Source organism: Takifugu rubripes, chromosome 21 (assembly GCF_901000725.2).
Source record: "Takifugu rubripes chromosome 21, fTakRub1.2, whole genome shotgun sequence".
Classification (NCBI taxonomy): domain Eukaryota; kingdom Metazoa; phylum Chordata; class Actinopteri; order Tetraodontiformes; family Tetraodontidae; genus Takifugu; species Takifugu rubripes.
In genome coordinates, this window is record NC_042305.1 from 14767203 (window position 1) to 14788679 (window position 21477).

General features: G+C 45.2%; 1 protein-coding gene across 1 annotated transcript in view; it reads left to right on the forward strand.

Annotated features, from left to right (window-relative positions):
- Positions 1–21477, forward strand: part of LOC101075047 (transmembrane protein 132D) — a 135554-nt gene that overhangs the window by 46956 nt on the left and 67121 nt on the right. The window contains exons 2-3 of the mRNA XM_029830175.1: positions 1797–2209; positions 3682–4259. Of these exons, the coding sequence (XP_029686035.1) occupies positions 1797–2209; positions 3682–4259 (991 nt within the window). The remainder of the gene's footprint in view (positions 1–1796; positions 2210–3681; positions 4260–21477) is intronic.

The window sequence follows — 21477 nt, forward strand, 5'->3', positions numbered from 1 at the left end:
TGTGTGTGTGTGTTTGTGAATGATACATAGTGAGGACCTGGCTTAACATGGTGTTGAGGGAGGACATATTTGGGAATTGAGGACATTTTAACTGACCTTTGCAAATTCAAAATGCTGTTTGCGTGTTTCACAGTCCTCACAGTGATAGAAACACTAACGATGCATGTGTGCATGTGTCAGCTGCTCACAGTCCCTGTGTGGGATGAGGACATATGCTTCATGAGGCTCCTGTGGACACACACATGGACTCACATGAAGACATTTGCACTTGAAGGACACCCATGAAAATGAGGGAAGAATCCAAGAAAACAAAGCTTAGTCCTGACCAGGATGCCTCCTTGTTTAATATGAGTCCAAATACAGCTATAAATTTGTTGCTTGGATGTTTCAGAGGCAAAGATCTGACCGGAGACAAGTGAGTGTCATTTAGTGATGTGCTGTAGTCCTAGTCCTCCTGTGAAGCGTAAAAGCCAGGATCTCATATCGGTCACAGTCGACTATATTGTGCATATTTGTGTCTTTTCTCTTAATTTTTCCCCCCTCACCCCTTTCAGTCTCCCCCCATCTGTCTCAGACTTTCCCTTATTCTACTGTCTCTTCATGTTTGCCTCCTCATCTCTCTTCCCTCCTCTAAATGTATCCTTACCTGCCCATGCACCATAACCAAACCAGCCTGCTTATTCATGTTGCACAGGGGTATCACTTTATTTCTCCATTATTTTTCCGTGAAGTTGCCACGGTCTGACTTGCCCCAGACAGCGCTCTACTATCCCACCCTCATTATATTTTCACACTCCACTACCCCATGACACAATGATACACATGCGCACATTCCCTTCACAAGTCTGTTTGTGGTGTGTGTGTGTGTGTGTGTGTGTGTGTGTGTGTGTGTGTGTGTGTGTGTGTGTGTTAATATAAAGGCATTAGTCAATCTTTGCTGGTTAAAATGGAGGCAATCAGTCTGTCCGAGTCATGCTTTTTCCTGCTGGTGTCTTTATCAGCAGAGCTGTTCAAACTGAAAGAAAAAGTTGACTTACAGCCTTTTAAAAAATGTATGTCAGTAATTGTTAATACCTTGATTCTGACACAGTAATGCAGAGGAACAAACTGTTGTTGGATAGCTGAAGTTCATTGAATTCCACTTTAAACAGTGTCTGTTACAAGCAAGATCGTTTCTAAGCACTAGGGTTACGGAGCTTAAAACTTTATCCCTAACAAGCACTACAAACATGGAAAAAGACATTTAATAGGAAGAAACCTTAAGTCAGACCCACTGTGCACCTTTTCCCAGATACCCCGCAGTTTCTTTCACATATATCTGGGCCTTGTTCTGGTGATACTGATCAATGGATGACTGCTTTGCCCCCACAGTAACACATTCTTATGCTGAATAATCACATTTTCCTCTCATCAAATCCATTCCCCTGCCTCCTAGTCCAAAACCCCTCCAATCCCTGGGTACAAACTTTGCTTCTGGAAAAAAAAAACTTTGTATATGCACCTGGAAACAAATGAAATGTACGTCCATGTAAATAAATAACCAAAGAGTAATATGAAAGTTTTGATAGATGCTGGTGTAACACATTAAAATGGTAGATGGGACGCATTAATGTAAAGCACCTTTCAACAAACAGAGATTGACGGCGTCTTTTCTCATAAATGAATATGTGCTGTGGTGTATTTTGGATTTGTAATAAGTTCTGGTGAAGGCCCAGTTTTTCTGTTTCTCGGTGTCATGCCTCTTTAAAATTTAAGCAAAGCATTACCTTCTAACAAATATCCCCCCTCCTCTCCAGATAGCCAAGCGGGAGCAACGGGTCTCGGACCAGGAGGTGGAATGGACTCCTCCCAGCCCCATTTCTCCTCTTCCCTTCCCACTTACCTTCCTGTCCAATGCCAGCTGAATGGTGCCGACTCTGTATTCTTCCTGCGGGAAGCCAATCAGGAGGTAATGCGAAATGGCAGCCTATCATCACGGACCGAGCCACTTTTCCTCCGCCAGCTAGAACACGGCATCTGTGCTCCGCATTCCCTGCCGAGCATCAATTGCAGCTATGGAAACCTGAGCGTTGAACAGCCAATCCCTGTAGATCTGCTTCAAGGTCCACCGCCACATCTGTTACCAGGCAGCAACCATGTGACCTTAAACTGGAAAGTTAAAGGTCAAGTCGTGGTACCCAAAGTGGGGTCAACGCGGCCCTGGATACAGGTATGAACATTTCGTTGTCCACTACAAATTAGTCCCCAAATATCTTGAAAAATTAAAATCAACCAATCAAACGAATGAGACGACACACACACACACACACGCACACACACATTTTTGAATGTACTTGTGCACAGCTGAGCTCCATAAATGAGCAGGACCACTCTGCTTCCCTCAGTAATGGCAGATTTGGACATTCCTTGGAAATATATTGAGGCTCTTTTACTCCACAAAAACAGAACTTCCAAAAACTGGGTTTCAAACAAATACAGTTTTCTTGTAAAAGGGTGGTTTGGCATAGGATAGTCAGTCCATACAGGCAAACAGATCCAAAGGTCGAGGCAAAGGCAGTATTCAGTAAACAGGCATATCATGTAAAAACACACCATGAGGAGTAAATAGACGGCTGGAATATTTTTCACAGAGGTAGAAAGGCGAGCTGGCACAGAGAGGATGAGAAACATTCACTAAATGCACAAGAGAGGGGAATGATAATGAGACACAGGTGAATCTAATAAAACAGGACACATGAAACATGGATGAAAGAAAAACGAGACACGACCGACGGAGGAATGAACCTTTGTGCTCTCAGCTTTCCACTTTCAGCCCAGATGAGTGTAAGATGGGCCAATAAAGTCATTACTGTAATGCACGTGGATAAATGGAGGCATGAATAAACCAAAGCCCCACTGTTGGAGAAGCCCAGCACACGCACGCACGCACGCACGCACGCACGCACGCACGCACGCACGCACGCACGCACGCACACACGCACACACACCTCACTAATGCATGTACTCTTACATGTCAGAATTTACACGTTTGTCATGCTACTTCTATGTTGGAGGCAACATTTAAGCCTTTTAAATTATCACCATGTGATACTTCTTGAATTCTAGTTCATTAACTTATAAAGTGTTATATTAATTGATGAATGCTGAGGTGTGCATATAAAGGATTCCGTGAACACAGCAACACTCGCAGCTTGTCAAATAATGAATCAGATGCCTCAGGCTTCACACATTTGAGAGTAGCGTCTTATAATGTGTAAATATGTAGGCTGGGAGATATATAGGCTATGACTGAAGTTTAGGCCATCAAAAAGAAAGCAGCTCTTTAGAAGATGTTTCTTTCTGATGATTCTTTGCCTATAACTCGAGGTTTGGCTTGTATTAAAGCATTGTGAAATGTGAAATTGAACTAATACTCACCAAGTGTTGACATAATCTCTCTCTCACACACACACACACCCTCAGGAACCATCTGGTTCACGACATAACTGTGGAGCCACTCTTCTGGCACGTAAGGTGTCACAACACTGCATTATTTGATGAGCTGGGAGTGAGAATAGGCCTTGTGTTCTCTCTGTTTTCATGGATGCTACTTTAATGTGATTGTCAAGTCCAGATGGCTGTTGTAGATGAAGTGAAGTAAAAATGCAGTTTCTGTCTATTAATTGACGTTTCCTTCCTCAGGTACTGTTCTACCTGGTAGGGCGGCGTTGGGATGAGCCTGACCCACCTCCTCTGGCTCTCCTCCCGTGTGTCAGAGCCGTGGTCATCCGAGACACTAACGACGTAGCTCCCTCAGCGGGCTGCCGCCTCATGGGGCCATCAGGCATCTGTGTTGTCCGTCTGGAGATCCCCCCAGCTTGGTTTACACCACCGCTAGTGAGGAAAAGACCTCCTGAAGTGATTCTGCCCTCTCTGGATGTGTATTACTCAATCATACCGTTGGAGGGAGCTGGCCAGGAGTGTCCCTCTGCTGTCAATGAGCCCTGGAGGGCTCCCAGTACAAACGTGGGACCTCTTGGTGGTCTCGGCATGGGCCTCGGTGGACACTGGAGCCCCCTATTGGAAGGGGGTCCTCAGGACATGCTGAAAGCTGGTTCTGTGGCCATGACCCTGGGTCCAGTTTCTGCCAAAGGAGAAAGACTGATAGTGGATGAAAACCTGGAGGTTCTGGTACCGCCGAGCCCAGTCCGGCTCGGCAAAACGGTGTCTTTTGGCATCTACATGAAGACAGAGTCCAACACAGAACAATTCACACTAAGGTAGGAGGACATTCCTAAAATCCAAGTTTGTTTCGTTTCACTCGTTTCCCTCCTGTTTTTCCTTCATCTTCACACCTTCTCCGCTGCCTTATCCACTCTGTCATGACTTAGTGCCGCTGCCTCCGTAGGTTGACGGCTGTCACCTTTGTGTGCTCAACCTCTTTCAGGAGGCAGCAATACAAATAACAACCCTGATGAATATTCATGAACTGATCTGAAGAGAGAAGAAAACACACAATGAGAGACGCATGCGGGAAGGGCTGGCTGAGAGCGACTAAAGGTTGGGGAGACGGGGGAATAAAAGAAGAGGCATAAAATTAGAGTAGATACTGATGTGTGAAAGCGAAGGTGGTGCCTGAAATGGCTCTCAGGTGCATTTTAAGAGGTCACCTACGTGCTCTTCAGCATAAGCAGTGTGCCGTTTGCACCGTGCCTTTGCAACTAGAGGAACAGGCTTTTGGTTTTGGTTAAGTGGCCAGAAAACAGCTTTAATGCCTAAATCTGGACCCAGTACGCGTATCTGCATTTCATCTCTGCCTCATCATTTCACCGACTTGAGAGTTTCCACCTGGACACCTGACAGCTGTGCAGATTTATCATTCTGCCCAAAGAACATTCCATGACACCAAAGTGGACAGACAGGAATGTGAAAAGATAGACTCCCTGACTTTTTAACTTATAATATATTATATTTAAAAAGTGTTATCGATATCTGTATAGTATGATTATTGTCAAATGCGCTAAAATTGGATCTGTGCACTGCTGCTCGGGCCAGATTATGTTGAACTGACTCAAAAACTGAAAGAAAATCAAACACGCAGCTGTGTCTCAGTAGTCCAGATGTGCACGCACCCTCTGCTGCATGTGGTGTTGGTGTATTTCTCTCTACACGGTCCTCCTCATCTGAGGACAGGACGGCAAAAGAACAAGTGGTTAGACTGCACTGGGTCTTGTCCTACTAACCACACACACACACACACACACACACACACACACACACACACACACACACACACACACGGTTGCCCAAAGAGAGAAAATACTCTCCAGAGAAAAATCATTTATCACTGCTGAGGATAAAGAGACATGCGGACCCCGCACGTTCCCCTGTGCTGTGTTTCGCACAATACATCAGGACTGGGTATTTCACAAACATACAGACCAAGTGGCCCCCCCGAGCCCCCCGCAGACACTCTGGGACCGAGCTGTCCGAGCATTACTCTCACAGGTAGTCAACTCCAGGGCAAGGTGAAAAAAACAATTGATATTTGAGGATGAAAACCTCATTTGGAGCCATCTGAGGCAATTATGATTGCATCCCGGATAGCGAGTTTGCAGTGAGTAAACAAATATTTAACACAGTTTATTGCACATTAACACGTGACAGCATCTGACTTGCTGTCAGACCCATAATCTCATTTGTTGCCTATCGCCGGTCGAGGCTTTTCTGAGAGAAAATGTGCCACTGTACACCAAAATTCATCACATTAAATGGATTTTGCTGCAAACAAAAGGACAGACGTCTTCATTGACACGTGCACGCTTGATGAGTGCTCAGGAGACAGGTGGAGTTGTGCGTAGAAACAAGCCTGAAACCGTCTGCTGGTCATCAGATCACTGGAGGCGTACGTTCAGGTCAAAACACTCCCTTTGTCTTTGCTGTGCCCTTGCTGTGTGTGTTTGTGTGTGTGACTGAGAGCTCTTGTCCCCTGCCCCTTGCATAAAGTCCCATGGATAATCCCCTATGTTCAAAGCATAGTCAGACATGTAATAAGACTTAAGTGGATCTTGTTCCTGTCTGCGAGCACGAGTGTGTGCATAATCAGCCTTAAGTGTGCTCCATCACATCGGGTTGATGTGATTATGATAAACTCGGGAGGTGATGGAGGGACACGAGCCGCAGACTCCGCCGTGTTCCGACTGTTTGTTGGGAGCGCGGGGCATCCATAAAGATGGAGCTGAGGAAAATCCATCGTTATGGTAACAGGTTTCACTTGGATCTGTGGACTAACAGAGCGTGGCCGGGTGATGAAGATACCGGACAGTCAACTGAAACACTGGTTGCACTGATTAAGTCAAAGCACCAGTCTTCTTTTAATTTCACCCCCTCTTTATTGAGCGTCTTTATTTATTTAAAGACAAAAGGGCACCGTTGAAGTGTCGCGATACAGGAAGTGACAGGTCAGCCAGACCTTTATGTCAGTCTGAATGGGCAGCTGAAGAAAGAGCCTGTTTCCATGTGTTAAACCAACCCGAGGCCCACTTAGAAGTAATCAGAACCAGAGGAGAATCTTCAGATGAACAGATGGATACAAAAATGTAAAAATGGCAGAATAAGAAGCAATATAGAGACCATTAATTCTCTGATTAATGCAGTAATGTCCACTGATTTCCAAGTGACAAGCCAAGGTACTGATGAACAGCTAATAAAGTGCCCAGGTAAGGTTGCTTTTAGTCCATTTCTGAGGTATTGTTGAGTTTGACGGCACTGGGAAGGAACAACCTCCTCTATCATTCCTTGGATCAGCAGTTTTGGATCAGGCTCTGGCTCAAGCTGCTCCTGGTGGTGTCGTCAACCTCTGCTCCACCACCTCCTCCAGGTTTACCAACTGAGAGCAAACAACAGCCCCTGCTGTCATCATCAGAGCGTTCAGCTTGTTGGCATCCTTGGACATGAGGCCTGTGCCCCAGCGCACCACAGCAAAGGAGATGACGCTCCAGCATGTCTCCAGATTTCTACAAATCTTTTCAATGAATTCATTCAAGTGACCCATTACGTGACTGACGCCATACCAGGCTGCCTCTTATATGACAGGCACGGCTATGCTCAGAATTGGACTTTGACCTCTTGTCTGATCTCGTTCCTTCTGCCAGTTTACAAGCAACAGATAAAATCGGATAACTGATGGGAGGATGTCCTCCTCTTCAAGGCCAGCTGGTGATATGCATCGCGGCATGCTAATGCCTGCCTGATGTTTTGTTCGGGGGATCATAGGCGAGCGCGGAGGTTGTGAAGCATGCGCACATGACTTTAACTCTTATTAAGGTGTATACAAGCCCATTACTCTGGTGTTTCAGCCTGATATGGAGAGCACTGATAACAGTCGGACTAATACCTTTACGTGCACTTCAGCGGTCCAGTTACGGTTGAATTCAGGCAATAATTACTTTATTGGAGTGTCATGTAACTCAGTCAGAACAATGGAGGCTGCACAGATAAGACAACACTGAGAGGCAGAGGCGCTGCCAGTGGGATCCGAACGTGAGGATTCAGAAGCGCTTATGCCAGAAATGTGCATTTTGTTTTGAGCCAGAACTCAGAAAGAGTAGCAGGAATGATGTTGGGGGGCAAATGTGCTTTGCGTGAGCCCGTAAGTGCCATCATTTACTGTCTTCCCGAGAGCCAAACCACTCGCTGCTCAGGACGATGATAGAGCTTCAAGATATTTTATCAAACTTGTAGCTCGTAAAGTAGTTTTTAAAAATGCCTTAAAATGAGGATAAACTTGAAATTTCAATTTAATTCCCAAGTGTAGTCTAATTACAGTCTGCCGCTCAACCACTTATAGATCTGGCGCCGGTGTCATCGACTGTGACTGAAAGAAAATGATACTGATAGACAATTAAACATGTTAATGGGTGAACGAACACAACAGACGTGTGAGATGCGTGCTTGACGAGTCTGTAATAGGTTTTTGACACTGGTATTTGAGCTGGGATATTAGCAAAGATCTGAGATAATGGATCATTCTTTGTCCTAATCTGAGTTTAGTTTAGGGGTAAGAGGGGAAACGGGACCATAGATGGAGTTTTAACAAAATAAAACTGTGTATAATGTGCGTTCAAGCATGCTGCACATAGAATACTCTTAAAGATGACAGGAAGTAGAGTAAAAGGTCTCTGGATGGAAGAGAAAACTGCACACGAGGCATTTACATGCTTGTAAATTTAATTCCACGTCATCTTTGACTAAGTGATACTTTACCTTCAGCCCTCCAGTTATCAGTTATAAATTATTATGTCTCCTGTCAATCAAATAACAGGATTGATTGATGACTTTGTACATTGTCCGACTTTTCCAAACACAGATTTGCCTCCATGGCTGCTGTTTACACACGAACAAACGGTGAACGTCCGTCACATTTAATCTGTTCCTTTACAGGGAAACGGCCCTTCAGAAATCAGCTCTTACCACCCCCCCCCCCCCCCCCAACCTTCTGTTTCCCTGGAAATGGGGAAAATGATAGATTTTAAATGTTTACTCTGGTTTGTCATGTGACCTACCGTTGATGTTTTGTTGGTTGACGTCTCAGCTCGTTACGTCTGGAAACACTCTTAAATTATCTGACGTCTAATTAAAAGCTAATAAATCTGACAGCTACAAACAATCGAGAAGGTAATGTAAAACTTTTTCCAATGGTGGTTTGCATCTTTATCAGGTATTTTAACACATTGCTTAGAATAAAGAAAACAAGTAGAAAGACAGTGAAACATTGTTATTATGAAGCGATTTGCAAGATGTTTTGAATGTTGTTGACACGGGTCAGAGCAATTTGCATCTCCCCCAGTTAAAAAGCTGTCATCTTGAACTGTGGGAGCTCTTTGTTTGGCTAGTTAATTAGCAGGATGATTACTGATGAGTGGGTGGTTGCTGCGTGTGTAGAAGATTCAGATGGAGTCAGATTAAATATCAAAAAGCAATTGGTTTGTCTCTCCGCTTGTGTTCTCACCGGTGTTGCTCCTATTCCGTGCTGTGTATCGGACGCCATGTGACTACAGCTTAAAGCGCTTTTAAAATTTTTGTTAGTGGGCGGGGTGTAAATTTGTTTGCAGCCTGGATTTATTGCCTCGCCCTCGCTCTTTGCTTGGCTTGGCCTGTGTGTTTGAGGGGGGATTAGCGGATTTTAGCGGATCAGAAGGGAGATGGACTTGTAATGGTCCAACTCATCTTCTGTGGTGGTTCCACCACGCTCACACTCTCCGCGACCTCTGTCACCTCTGTTCTAACACCTGTTGGTCGTCACACACTTACAGATACAGCAAGTTGGCCGCGGTGTGTTGACTGTGCCCGCCTCTTCTCCTCCTGCTGAGTCTGGGAGCGGAGACTACAGCCTGTAGACCGCCACCCGCTGCTCCAGCATATTGCTTATAAGTGCTCGTGAAATATTTATGAGCATGACAGAGGCCTAAACAAGACGCTGCTGCTGTAAATCTCCCACCCGTCCGTCCTGATGGAACGTTTAACTGCGGCTAGATTATCTGCAGTAAAAGTTATATTACCGGGCCTGATGTTGATTGGAACCGCTGTTCCTGCTTGTACAGTCAAACGTTGATGTGTGATGTGGCTCATTCATTTCTAATAAACACAAACAGTTGTTTGTTACTTCTGCGTCAGTGTCAGCGTTAAAAAGAATTGATAAATGAGATGATAACACCTTGGCTAAGCAAACAGGAGATGAGATTATTGGGGTTGTTTTAATTAATTCTGATGTTCCCAGGGTTGTGTTAATGTTGACATGGGTGCACGTCGTCTCATCTAGAGGATTGAATGATTGTGCCCACGCTCCGTGCACGTCGAACGTGGCGTGGCAGAGCCGCGAATGCCTGAAAAGGGCAATCATTTTTTCACTGTACATCCAGGTCACATCTTCAATTTCTTCCCAGCCCAAATTCCTCATATGCAATCTCTGCGTTTCCATGGAAACCAAAGTCCCACGTGTCTCGCAAAAGTCTGACAGACATCTGATTAAAAACAGCACTAAAGAACACCAAAGACACGATCCCCATCTGTAACTAGGTGACCGGACAGCCGTGAACTGTGACCTTCTTTGACGCCTGTGAGTTAAAACGGGTCAAAGACGCAGAATTAGGAACCCCCCCCCCCCCCCCACACACACACACATTTAGCGTGCTGAATCCAGACATTCTGTCTTTATTTATCCCCCCACTCAAGTCTGCATTCATCCACTCCACAGTTCTCCGTCTGCGCTCCCTTCAATCTCCCCGTCAAAGCCGCCCTTCTCTCTTCCCTTCTCCCGTTTTCCCTCCACCTCAGCTCATAAATATTCAGCAGGGCGTCGTTTGTTCCGCCGGCTCCTGAAAGATGTGCGAGTCGATGGCCGTCAAAGTTTGGGGGGAAAAATTAAAATCTGGCCCCGGAAATATGCTGGAGTATTTGGAAATCGAGAGGCTGTCGGAGGTGCGGTCGTCGTTTCATTCTGTTCATCAAATAACGTCTTTGAAGAGGTGGCTGCCTGTTCGAGCTGCTGAACGAGAGGTGGCGTTCTCTCCAGAAAGCCTCGAAGAAAACATCTCTTCTCGTTTTCTCCTCTTTGCTCACCACATTTGCTGTTTGCGTTGCCTGAGAGGGGTACGCCTTTTGCATTCCTCCGCACGCTCCCAACGCGCTCCTCCTCCGAGGGCCTCATTTATAACGCCGGCGTGCATCCGCGGTCGTGTTTAACTGCGTGTTGTAGCAGTTACCTCTACGTTACCCCAGGAGTTATGAGAAGCAGCCTGGGCTCAGAGGGTTTTTTGATGTTAACGCGGGAGGAGAAACAGCTGAGATTTTAGTAACTCCCTGAACCTCCTGCATCACCCTGGGACACCTATAACTTGTCGGGTTCCAGGCTGGTGAAAACATATTGTCTGCTTTTATTATTCCAGAGGCCCGCTGATGAAAGGTGTTTGTCTAACATGCGGCGTTTTGTCTGAAGGTAAACACCATAAACTGGTGGGACTGAGTTTGATATACAGTTTAGTTTCACGAGCACGACTCTCGATGGTGCAAAACCACGTTTTGTCCGTTTTGCTAATCAAATGTAAATGTCCCCCCCCCCATGAATACCCCCCTCCCCTCCTGCACCAATGTCATTTAGCTTTTACCTTTTAGCATCTAAATAATTTGATCAGAAAATACTGAAAGTGCTGTTTTGTTTCTGCGGCCTTGTGGGGATCATATGCAGGTTTAACTGCTAGAATCGTGCACAGAACAGAGCTGGAGCGCATTCAACCATAAACCTGATCGCCTGCCTGTGATTGGCTGGCTCTGGTTCATAATTCATCCATGACTAGATTTCCTTATAAAAACCCAATTGGAGTCTTTAGGCTACCTTTTCTCAACGATGCCCATCTTTGACTGTTTTGCTCCTTTGAAGACTATAAGTAGCTCCTTCATCTGCTTAGCGCAGTGCACATATTTTAGTTCAGCTTTAGTTCCACATGCAAAGCAAGTATTGTCACTCACTGATGCGTTGATTGACTCTGCAACGCATGGGTCTTCATGAGACAGTTCCCCCGGCAACAAAGAATATTAACATGTATGGTTGAAAGCACAAAAAAAATCCCTTTAATAATTGGAGAATTAGCCTCCTAATAGTGCGTATTGTTATAGCAAATACAGCAATTGTTATCGCCCTGTTTGGATTCAGATACTAGCATCTACATGTAAATGGACTTCATCTTGGACAAATTACAGATGTTGTGATTGTTTTCACAGGAGACAACAGTCCTATTTGGGCTCAGTCAGGCATGACTGTACATCCTACCTTTCAGCCAGAAAATGGTTGTCATATCTACCCACTGAGCCGGTAACTGTGGTGCTAACGTACCATGACGGCGAGCGGCTATCTGTCGCTACAGAAAGTTCCTTCTTGAAATAAAAAATAGTTTAGCTAGCCTTTAGATCAAAGCTGCGATATCCTGAATACAGCTATTATTCTTCATCTATGTCCCTTCTGATGTAGTCCGTTGGTCATTTCAAGACAATCAATCGCTCTGGAGTTCTCCAAGGACCCCGTTATGGTTGCATAAACAGCAGACATCATTTGTCATTTCCCCTTGACTCTCCTGGGCATTTCGGATGCAGGAGGCCGCTGCTCCTTGTAGCTTCGATGTTGCGGTGCAGGAAATTCAAGCTCACTCAACTGTTGAGCGCCTCCTTCACTCACTCAGGATAATAGCTTCACCTGAATGCATTAAGTTTTAATGATCAGGTTACTTATTAATGAGGAAACAGAAGAGGCCCTGAAGTTCTTTAAGATTTCAGAGCATGTAAGTGGTTGATTGTCCTCCAGATCTTGAAACTGCAGCACTGTATCATCTAATGACAAAGTGTCCGAGACCATCTCGAATTATTGTTGGTCTCTGGCTTATGAGATGAAGCCTCTGTAGCTTTGCCTCCCCTTGTAGCTTCACCTAGCTTGTACTCATGCATTTCCATTAACACCCCATTTTTAGCGACATCTTGTATCTTGTAAGATAAATGGGCTTCGGTACCCTCACGTGCACACGCACAACTGTAATTATCCTATGCTGCTGTCGGCCTGAACAACTGCAGCGCTCCTCCGATCTGTTTAGTTGGAACGCTCTGTCCATGAATTTAATCCCAATTTTATTAGCATCTCCCTTATCATCCTGATTATTGTTAGACATCTTGACCGTGTAAGGCAGCTAACCATTAAACCTGAGCTAAGGTCTCATTTGTGACAGATGCTTTCCATTTCCGGGCTACTGTACAGAGACGTTGCTCCCTCCATGATTGACCACTGTGCTTCATGTATGCTCATTTATCAGCGCTAATTTGTCCGACTAATCTCTCCATTAAGCTCAGTGAGAACATTAGCCTAGCAAATTAGCACTGATGAATGGCTCTTACTCACTGCAGAACCTCCACTTGCACTGGCCTTTATATCCCTCTGCATTTTCATATGAAATATTTCTTATACAGTTTAAATTTGGTTCCATGTCAGAAAACATTTAGGATTTCTTTCACAATAGAGGATGAAATGAATCCATGCAGCTACAGTTTTTACAGCTGCAGGATGTAACATTGTTATGGAAACACAACTGCGTAACAGGCTTTATAGGCCCTAGAAAACAAAAGCTCCACTGATGTGTGCCGTCTATTTTCAACCATCTTAATTTTCCCTCTAATCTGACTGGAACAAAAACGTTACACGGGGCAAATTGAGTCTTTCTAAATAGCGCACCATGTTTGTGTGTTCATCCGTTCTTTTGATTCCTGCACGCACGCATGCACGTGTACACACGGTGTCCTCCTGCGCCTGCCCCTCAACAACATGCAAATAGCAAACAGCAAATACATGCTAAATCAAACGAATGTAAAGAGGAGGACGTGCGCAGAGCTCCTGGGCCTGCAGCGCTCTTTGCCTGCTGCTATCTTAATCCTTCAGGGAAACAGGAGGTAGAGAGAAAGAGGAAACTGGGAGGTAAAAGGGATAAGTAAAAGGTAGAGAAAAAGGTAGAGAAAAAGAGGAAAATAGCTTGAAATGCTGGGATCAGCTTCCCCCGACGCTTCTCCAGGGATACTCAGTTTACGACAGACTGCTGGTCGTGAACTCTGACCCCAGCTATCACACAGGGTTGGGTTTTATACGTGATCCAAGGTGCTGTGCCGAACCACGAAACACCTGAATCGGTAATAACATCAGTAAAATGGATTCCGCGTCAGGGCGTTTAATTTGCTGCTTGGCTAATGCAAAGTAACTCTGCTTGATGCGTGCCAACATAAAAACCTGATTTACTGTGAATTAATTGCTTCAGGTCATGGAGGGCCTGACAAAGTGCTGAAAGAGCAGCTGTTAGATGGCAGCGCCAAAGGGAAAATGGGGTCACTTCTTGGTTTTAGGCCGGTTTAAGCTGAGGAAATACAACGATTCCCAACAAAAGCTAATAACAGTGATTTGTCAGAGATGGATGGTTGCTACCGACGACTGGTGTGGGCATGATGTCTGTTATTAAGCTCAACACTTCCTCCTCAACAGGCAGCAAAACAATCCGATACTCTGCATCTCTGACAAACAGGAAGTTTCTGATTTAATTTCTGACTTCGGATGCTAAGAAAGTAGAAACAGATATATAAAAGTGTCGTTACAGGGATGAAGACTCGTAGCTGACAGCTATTTCAGGACCTACGGTTACGTTTTATAGTCAATGGCCACCGACTGGTCGTTCTGTGTGCCTCATTGCAAATAACCCGGGAAGTTCACGTGTGCACTAGAAACACAAAGACGTCTCCGTAACTCTTATTCTTACCCTGACCACTAGAGGCGCTGGTGTGGGTAGGTGTGAAAAGTATCATTATAGCCGTTTAACATGGGTACTCGGTTGCCACCCAAGCACTCTCCCAATTCTAAGTATGTATACAGCCGAGCATCCTCCAAGTTTCAGACGTGTACTTGTTCCGCCCATTTAAAATCGTATACCTCACATGTCACAGCTAGGTATCCCACAATGCATTTCACTGCAGTCAGTGACAGCAGCAGAGAGTATGTACTTCAGTCCGGACCAACTCAGATGTTCACAAGTCTGTGCTTGCGTGTTTAAAAACACGTCATTGTGTGCAAACACTTGAACACGCTAACGTGAGCAGGACACAACTGACCAAACCAAGGAAAGGATGAAATGCAAAGATAACACAAGGTTTTTGCGGTGTCAGGATGGTGCAACTTTTGTCCCAGTGTGTGAACATTAAGACTTAAAGGAAGAGAGGAAGAGGAAAAGGAGTGAGTGACAGCGAGGCAGGAGCGGCCCCCTGTGGAGTGATAAGAGAGACGGAGATGGCATAATGAGTCCTCCAGCATGGAGGTGGGACGTGGGAGGGTGAGCAGACTATTCCAGGGGAGAATTCGACAGAATCTTCACAGGCAACTGAGGTGGATCCCACCCACAGCTGGTGTGGAAATGATTAGTATAGATCACAGATTAACTCACAGCAGCCCACATGTTGGATTGTGTAACGTGCTCCCAATAACGAGGGCCGACACACATGTCTGGGAGAAAGTTTCAATGACAAAAGAACTTTAGAAGCTGGAGACATGCGGTCCAGATTGAACTTTAAAGGCTGATGCATTCTCAGAGATGGCCGAAGCCCAATGATGCGGACATCCTGTCGAAGCTACGCTAACGTCCAGAGCTGATTCCCACAGATGGGTCGCAAACAAACAGGAAAGCAGAGGACATCCAAGCCTGTTTCCTCAGGTCCGTAGTCTTTTTGTTCACCATTCGCTCAAATAGCCTGCCACTTTTTTCCAACCCCCCCAGTGTTCCAGCAAGACGCTCATTTGAACCGTTTGGCATGCAGAGTTGAAGGGCCGTCTGCCACGCTGTCGTCCCTGTGATCATCATCAGACGCCCGCCACACACAAGGAATGAGAGATAATAGCAAATTTCCAACCGAGACACCTATGGAGTTCAATGTGCAGTTACGTAAGGCCCTCCGACAGATTTGTCTGAAGGGTTGAGAAGATGGAGGTGGCTGCCAGGGGAAGCCAGAAGAAAGTGGGGAGGACGCGTAAGAAGGATGTGAGGAGAGTGTGGGAGGGTGTAGAGAAAGCTGTGGAGGAATGTGTTGAGCAAGACCTGGCAAATTTAAACTAGAGTTTGTTTTAGTTGTTTAGTTTAGTTTAGTGTCCAGCCTGGGTTCAGCGGTGTCGAGCCTCCACTCTACCTCTTTTAGACATTTACTCCAGTTCCTCTGCTCGTTCCCCACCTCGCCTGCCCTCCTCTCCTCAGCAGAAGTGTGTGCTGTTGATGGGTGATGGTTGAGGGGGAGGAGGAGACCTGCCTTCATCCATAACGGCGCAAACGGAGGGGAGTTAGTGAGCCTTTCTTCGCTGACTGAAGACCACAAACGGGAGAGGGGAGACAGTGTGGCAGTTTGACGAGCAGTCGGAGAACAATCTGTTAAGGCTCTCTGGTGACTTCCAGAGTTTCAGGGTTTGTTGGAAGAACTTCACAGTTTTAAATGTGGAAGGATGTTGCTTGCGAACATTAAATTAAATGACCCATTAACCAACCTACTCACCCTTAACCATGGCTACAAACAAATTAAGGACAAGAAAATCTCCATGAATATTTCAATAACAGCCTAGCTCAATGATCCAGAGCGGGGGTGGGCATCGAGGGCCGTATCCAAGCCAGACTTTCTGTCCTACAGGTAAATAATTTCACCTGGGGTTCCATTTACCTTTGTGAAAGCATTTCCTGCCTGGTAGGATGTAAATCCCGGCTTGAATTCAATCCTCGAGGATTTGACCTCCTCTGATGGGCAAGTCCAATCCACGAAGGCTGGAATCCAGACAGGTTTTGCATCCTACCCGGGAGAAACCGCTTTCACCAAGGTAAATGAAACCCCAGGTGAAAGTGTTTACCTGTAGGACAGAAAGTCCCAAAAGCTTGGATACGGCCCTCGAGAACTGGATTTGCCCACCCCTGAACCAGAGAGCCCCCCCCCCAACCAGAGAGCCCCCCCACACACACACAAAAATGTCACTTTGGTGATGAGCTTCACGCTTCAGTGTTGATGACGCACGACGTTTCTGTCGAGCCGACTCCTCGGAGCTGAATTTAGCCTTCGGGTTACGTTGGGTACGGACCGGGCCAAGAGCGGGGAGGAGCAAGGGGAGGTGGAGCTGTTATCAGAGCGTAGCACCTGGACCAAAGACTGACAGGACGGAGACGTCTGTCCAACACAGAGACAGACACTCACCAAAGACAAACTTCCCCCAGACACACTGAATCGTACCGGTTTCTTCTGCTGCTAAAGGTCACCGCGACTCCCCCGATAGGTTCTTTCTCCCTCAATTTATCTTTCTGCCATTCCTTCTAGACTCTTTCTGTCTCTCCCTGCTACTTCCTCTTTTGTCTCTTTAATCTGATGCCTCTTCTCATCCTCTTTGTACCTGTTGGCTTTTTTTATATTGTTTAGTTTTTTTTGAATTTCCTGCTGGAACAGCTGTTTGATGCTTCAGAACACTGAATGGTTTGTGTTAAGGACAAGTTTGGTAACCACGGGAGCGCCGAACAGTGCTTCAGGCAAATTTTTAGAAACCTGATTTGGAAAGTCAACGACCTAAAAAAGTGCAGGAAGAGACGCAGAGGTCAAATTGATTATCATATGTCATATTTTCATCAGAAAATTGGATTTTACCTATTTTAAGAGCAACACAGGAGGCTGAAATCCACCCTGACATGCACATATGTAAAATTTTAGTCTTTTTCAATCTCTTTTCTACCTTCAGAATGTCCCCAATCACTCACATTAAAGCTGAAATGCAAATTGTGTGCATGTTTTAACCTGCATCTTTCCAGCATTACTGAAGCAAAGAAAGACAAAGCCTATTAAAAAAAATCAACCTCCACTGCAATTTTTTTTATCGTGCTGACAGTAATGGAAATATGAGGTTTAGAACTTTTCCCCCAGCAGGTGGTCTTTTTAACCTTGAGTTTAGCAAGGCCACATCAGCATAATGAAATCCAAATTTCACACATCAGTTGGAAACCAACTAAGCTCAACTTTTTATTAATGATGGTTTAGATGGGAGCAAAATTAAAGAACCAGCATGTGCTCCAACCCATAAGATGACATTAAACTGACTAAAGCTTGTCCAACTGCCAGGAACATTCACTGCATAAACGCCTCAAGTAGCCAGGATAGCGAAAGCACTACGTGGTTCTATTCATGATTTTATTGATAATATGTAGTATTAATCACTGCGCTGCCCATCAGGAATCACCTGTCTAAGAGAAAACAAACACAACCCTACTCACACATTTTGAGTGCACGAGCCTTCTGCCTGATGAACCTGTCTGCAAACAACACCTATGATGGGCTGTTGTTGCTCTCTTAACTTTCAGAAACACACCTGTAGACTCCATTGTCTTCACACGTGTCCTGGAGCTTTCACACAGTGTTTCCGTTCTGGAGAAAACGTATCGTCTATTGGAGTCTCGTCTTGTCTTCTTCCACTTTATCCAGGAGGGGGTCACCGGGGCAGCAGCCGAAGCAGAGATGCCCCTCTCCCGAGATACTTCCTCCAGCACTTTAGGAAGTATTCTGAGGCACCCCAAGGCCAGTCGAGAGGCATAGTCTCTCCAGCGGGTCCTGGGTCTACCTCCGGGCTCTTCCTTGTGGGACATGCCTGGAACACCTACCAAGAGAGGTGTCCAGGGGGCATCCAAAACAGATGCCCGAGCCACCTCAGCTGACTTCTTTTGACGCGAAGGAGCAGTGGCTCCCCTCCAAGATCTTCCCGAGTAACTAAGCTTCCTACTTTATCTGTAAGGGAGTGCTCAACCACTCTGTGGTGGAAACTCATCTTGGCCGCTTGTATCAGTGATCCTGTCCTTTTGGTCATTACCCAAAGTTCATGACTATAGGTGACCCGTAGACCAAGAGCTTCGCCTTGCGACTTAGCTCTCTTTACCATAACGGTTCAGCACACCGACTGCATAACTGCAAAGGCTGATCAATCAACCTGTCAATCTCATGCACCCTCTTTCCCTCACTCATGAACAAGATTTCGAGATACCTCAATCCCTCAATGTGAGGCGGGACAGTGTTCCATCGCCGGAACAAGAACTACATTGTTCATCCTAAATCCGGGGTTCAATTATTGGTCAAATTCTCCTCTCCAGTACCCTGGCGTAGACCTTTCCAGGGAGGATGAGAAGTGTGATTCCCCTATCGTTAAAACACACCCTCCCGTTTTTAAAAAGAGATATCACCATCCCGGTCTGTCACTCCAGCGGTGCAGTTCCTGACTGCCAGATCTCATCTCATGGGCAGATCTCATCCACCCGGGGCCTCGGCACCGAGAAGTTTTCTAACTGCCTCGGCGACTTCGGCTTGAGTGATGGCAGAGTCCACCTCAGAGTCCTCAGGCTCTGCTTCCTCAGTGGAATCTGTTTTGATTCCAGCTTGCTTGACCGGACCCCAACCAGAAAACATAGAGAAATTACCCTCACGAGGTGAGCCCAACTATCTCTAGCCGGTACTTCTCAACCTCCAGCACAAGCTCAGGCTCCTTCCCCCCAGTGAGGTGACATTCCATGTCCCTATAGCTAGAGGTTTGACCTGAGGATTAGCCATGACTGCCACCCAAACCACATTGTACCCGGCATGTCGGGGAGAAGTTTATTGGATTCAACAGCTTTATTTGCCTTTTCAATCAAACTGTTAAACTGGTGTGGACCTGCATTTTATCTTGCTGAGCAAGGGAAAAAGCTAAGAATACCCGTGGATGTGTCCTTTACAGATCGTGCACATAATTCATTTGTAATTTGTAGCCTTTGATTTCACTGCTTTTGGTAATAAATACCCATCAAGTTGTTCAAATGTGCACAAACACACACATAAACCCTCCCAGGCAGATTAGCCTCTCAGTGCCAGTGCCATACTTAGACAGTATGAGGTACCTTTGGACGGCTTCCACTTAATAAATGGACAGCCAAAGTCTCGGACTCTTACGGTAAATTTTTATCTTGTCATCTGAATGAGTTGCATGGAACTTTACTGCTCTGTTGAGTTCGCACTTCTCAGCTGCATGTTGGCTACATTGTCCCTTAATTCTCTGTTTGCAGCATTTCAAGCTAAATCACTCTGGCGTTCTTGACTTCTTTATGTCCCTCTGTAGGACAGTGGGACCAAAATAATTGGCACGGTATCAGTGACAGACTTTATCTCAACTGGCCTGTTTTTGAAAGATTAGGAAGGTAAAGCTTCCATATTGAGCATATGTTCAAATACTGGAAAGCAAAATAAACCAACAAACAAAAAGAAAGCAAATTAATTATCTAACAGTAATATAATGAAGAATTCTTTTCCTAAAAGACTGTTTAGTCCTCCTCGTGTCTTCCTGTCTGCGTGAAGCCAATCTTAGTTGCGTAGCTGGTTGCTACGCTGTTAATCTGGGACCTCAGCCCAGAGGACTAGCTTAAAGCCACCACAGCAGCCAACATCCCACCGCTATTGTCTGCATCTTTGTGTATGAAGAAATATGTCATCCTAATCCCACACGTGGGCGGTTGGATTCCGCATGTCAGATTTTTTTTTTTATTATTGAAAAGGGATCTAATGTGCAAAACACGGAGTTCTCCATTATGGGTGTCCTGATTCGAATTGCGTAGAGTTGTTGCCTGCGTGTGCACGTGCACGCTTCCCGCAGTGAAAAAATCTTCCAAAGAAGGGTCAGTAGCTAAGTGGTGTTAGCTTTGGTTTGTGATGACAGCGGAAAAGCTTTAAAGAAGTAATTTTTATGCCTGAAACACTAATTCAGGTGTTGCATTTCCCATACTGTTATTGAGGTGCGTAAAGCTAACCTCTTTATAAGAGTTAATGCAACATGTTCACAGTGACGCATCGACAATTGTGTGTGCTGTCACAACTTCTTTTTTTTTAAGATTCATGGTCGCCCCTTGAAAATTGCCTGCATCTATATTATTTATGTTAACCCATAATAATAGCAATAATAAATCTGTTATGATAGCACAACAGATGTTAGCCTTGATCCAACGATTCATTCCATCAGCATTGATCCTTTTTATGCATTTTGTCGTTTTAAACACAGGTTCTGGTCATTCTGGTGCAACTGTGTATGTGTTTGAAGTATAGATTGTAACACTATTGTTAACAGGCTGTGTCACTATATCAACTTCATTGAGTGTTTGCATGCGTTAGCAAATTAGTGTTTACTGAACAGCCCCTGTTGTGTGGAAGGATGTCAGAGGGATCGAATGGCTGAATGTAATGTTTGGTGCTCGTATGTCACCAACATACCCGTGTACACACACACACACACACACACATACACACACACACACACACACACACACAATCATCATTTTGCAGTTGTATTATTTAACTGGGAGCCAGCTGCTCAGGGAGAGGAACTCTAAAGAAAATGATCCAAGAGTGACTTCAGTGTGTGTGTGTATTGCCTAAAAATGTAATATAATTATTTACAATAATTGAATGAAATATATATTTTGATTAAGTTTAAGGGTAAGTGTGTGAAGTGAGATCATTTTAGTTTTAGTATAGATCACTTGGGATCACTGTACAATGTGTGTGTTCTTGTGCTTGTTACATAATAAGGACCATAATATGGAATGTTCTTTACTAAGTGAGGACATTTTTGATCCTCACTTCAAGTGAGAAAGTGAGCGGGGACAGTGCAGCTGACTACCCCTGATTACTCCATTGATTAAATCGCATGGAAATGCCCCCTTCCTAAGGGCAGGAGTTACCATAGTTACCAGGGCAATCAGAACCCTGACCAGTGAAGCCGATGCAGGAAACACACCTGAACTCCGTAAACTGGTGCACTGGTGATGCTGAAAAAGCTGAAAGAGCTGAGCATCTACCAAGACCGGTGATTTTGGTCCCTGGATCTGATTGCGTGTCCAACTTTCCTGC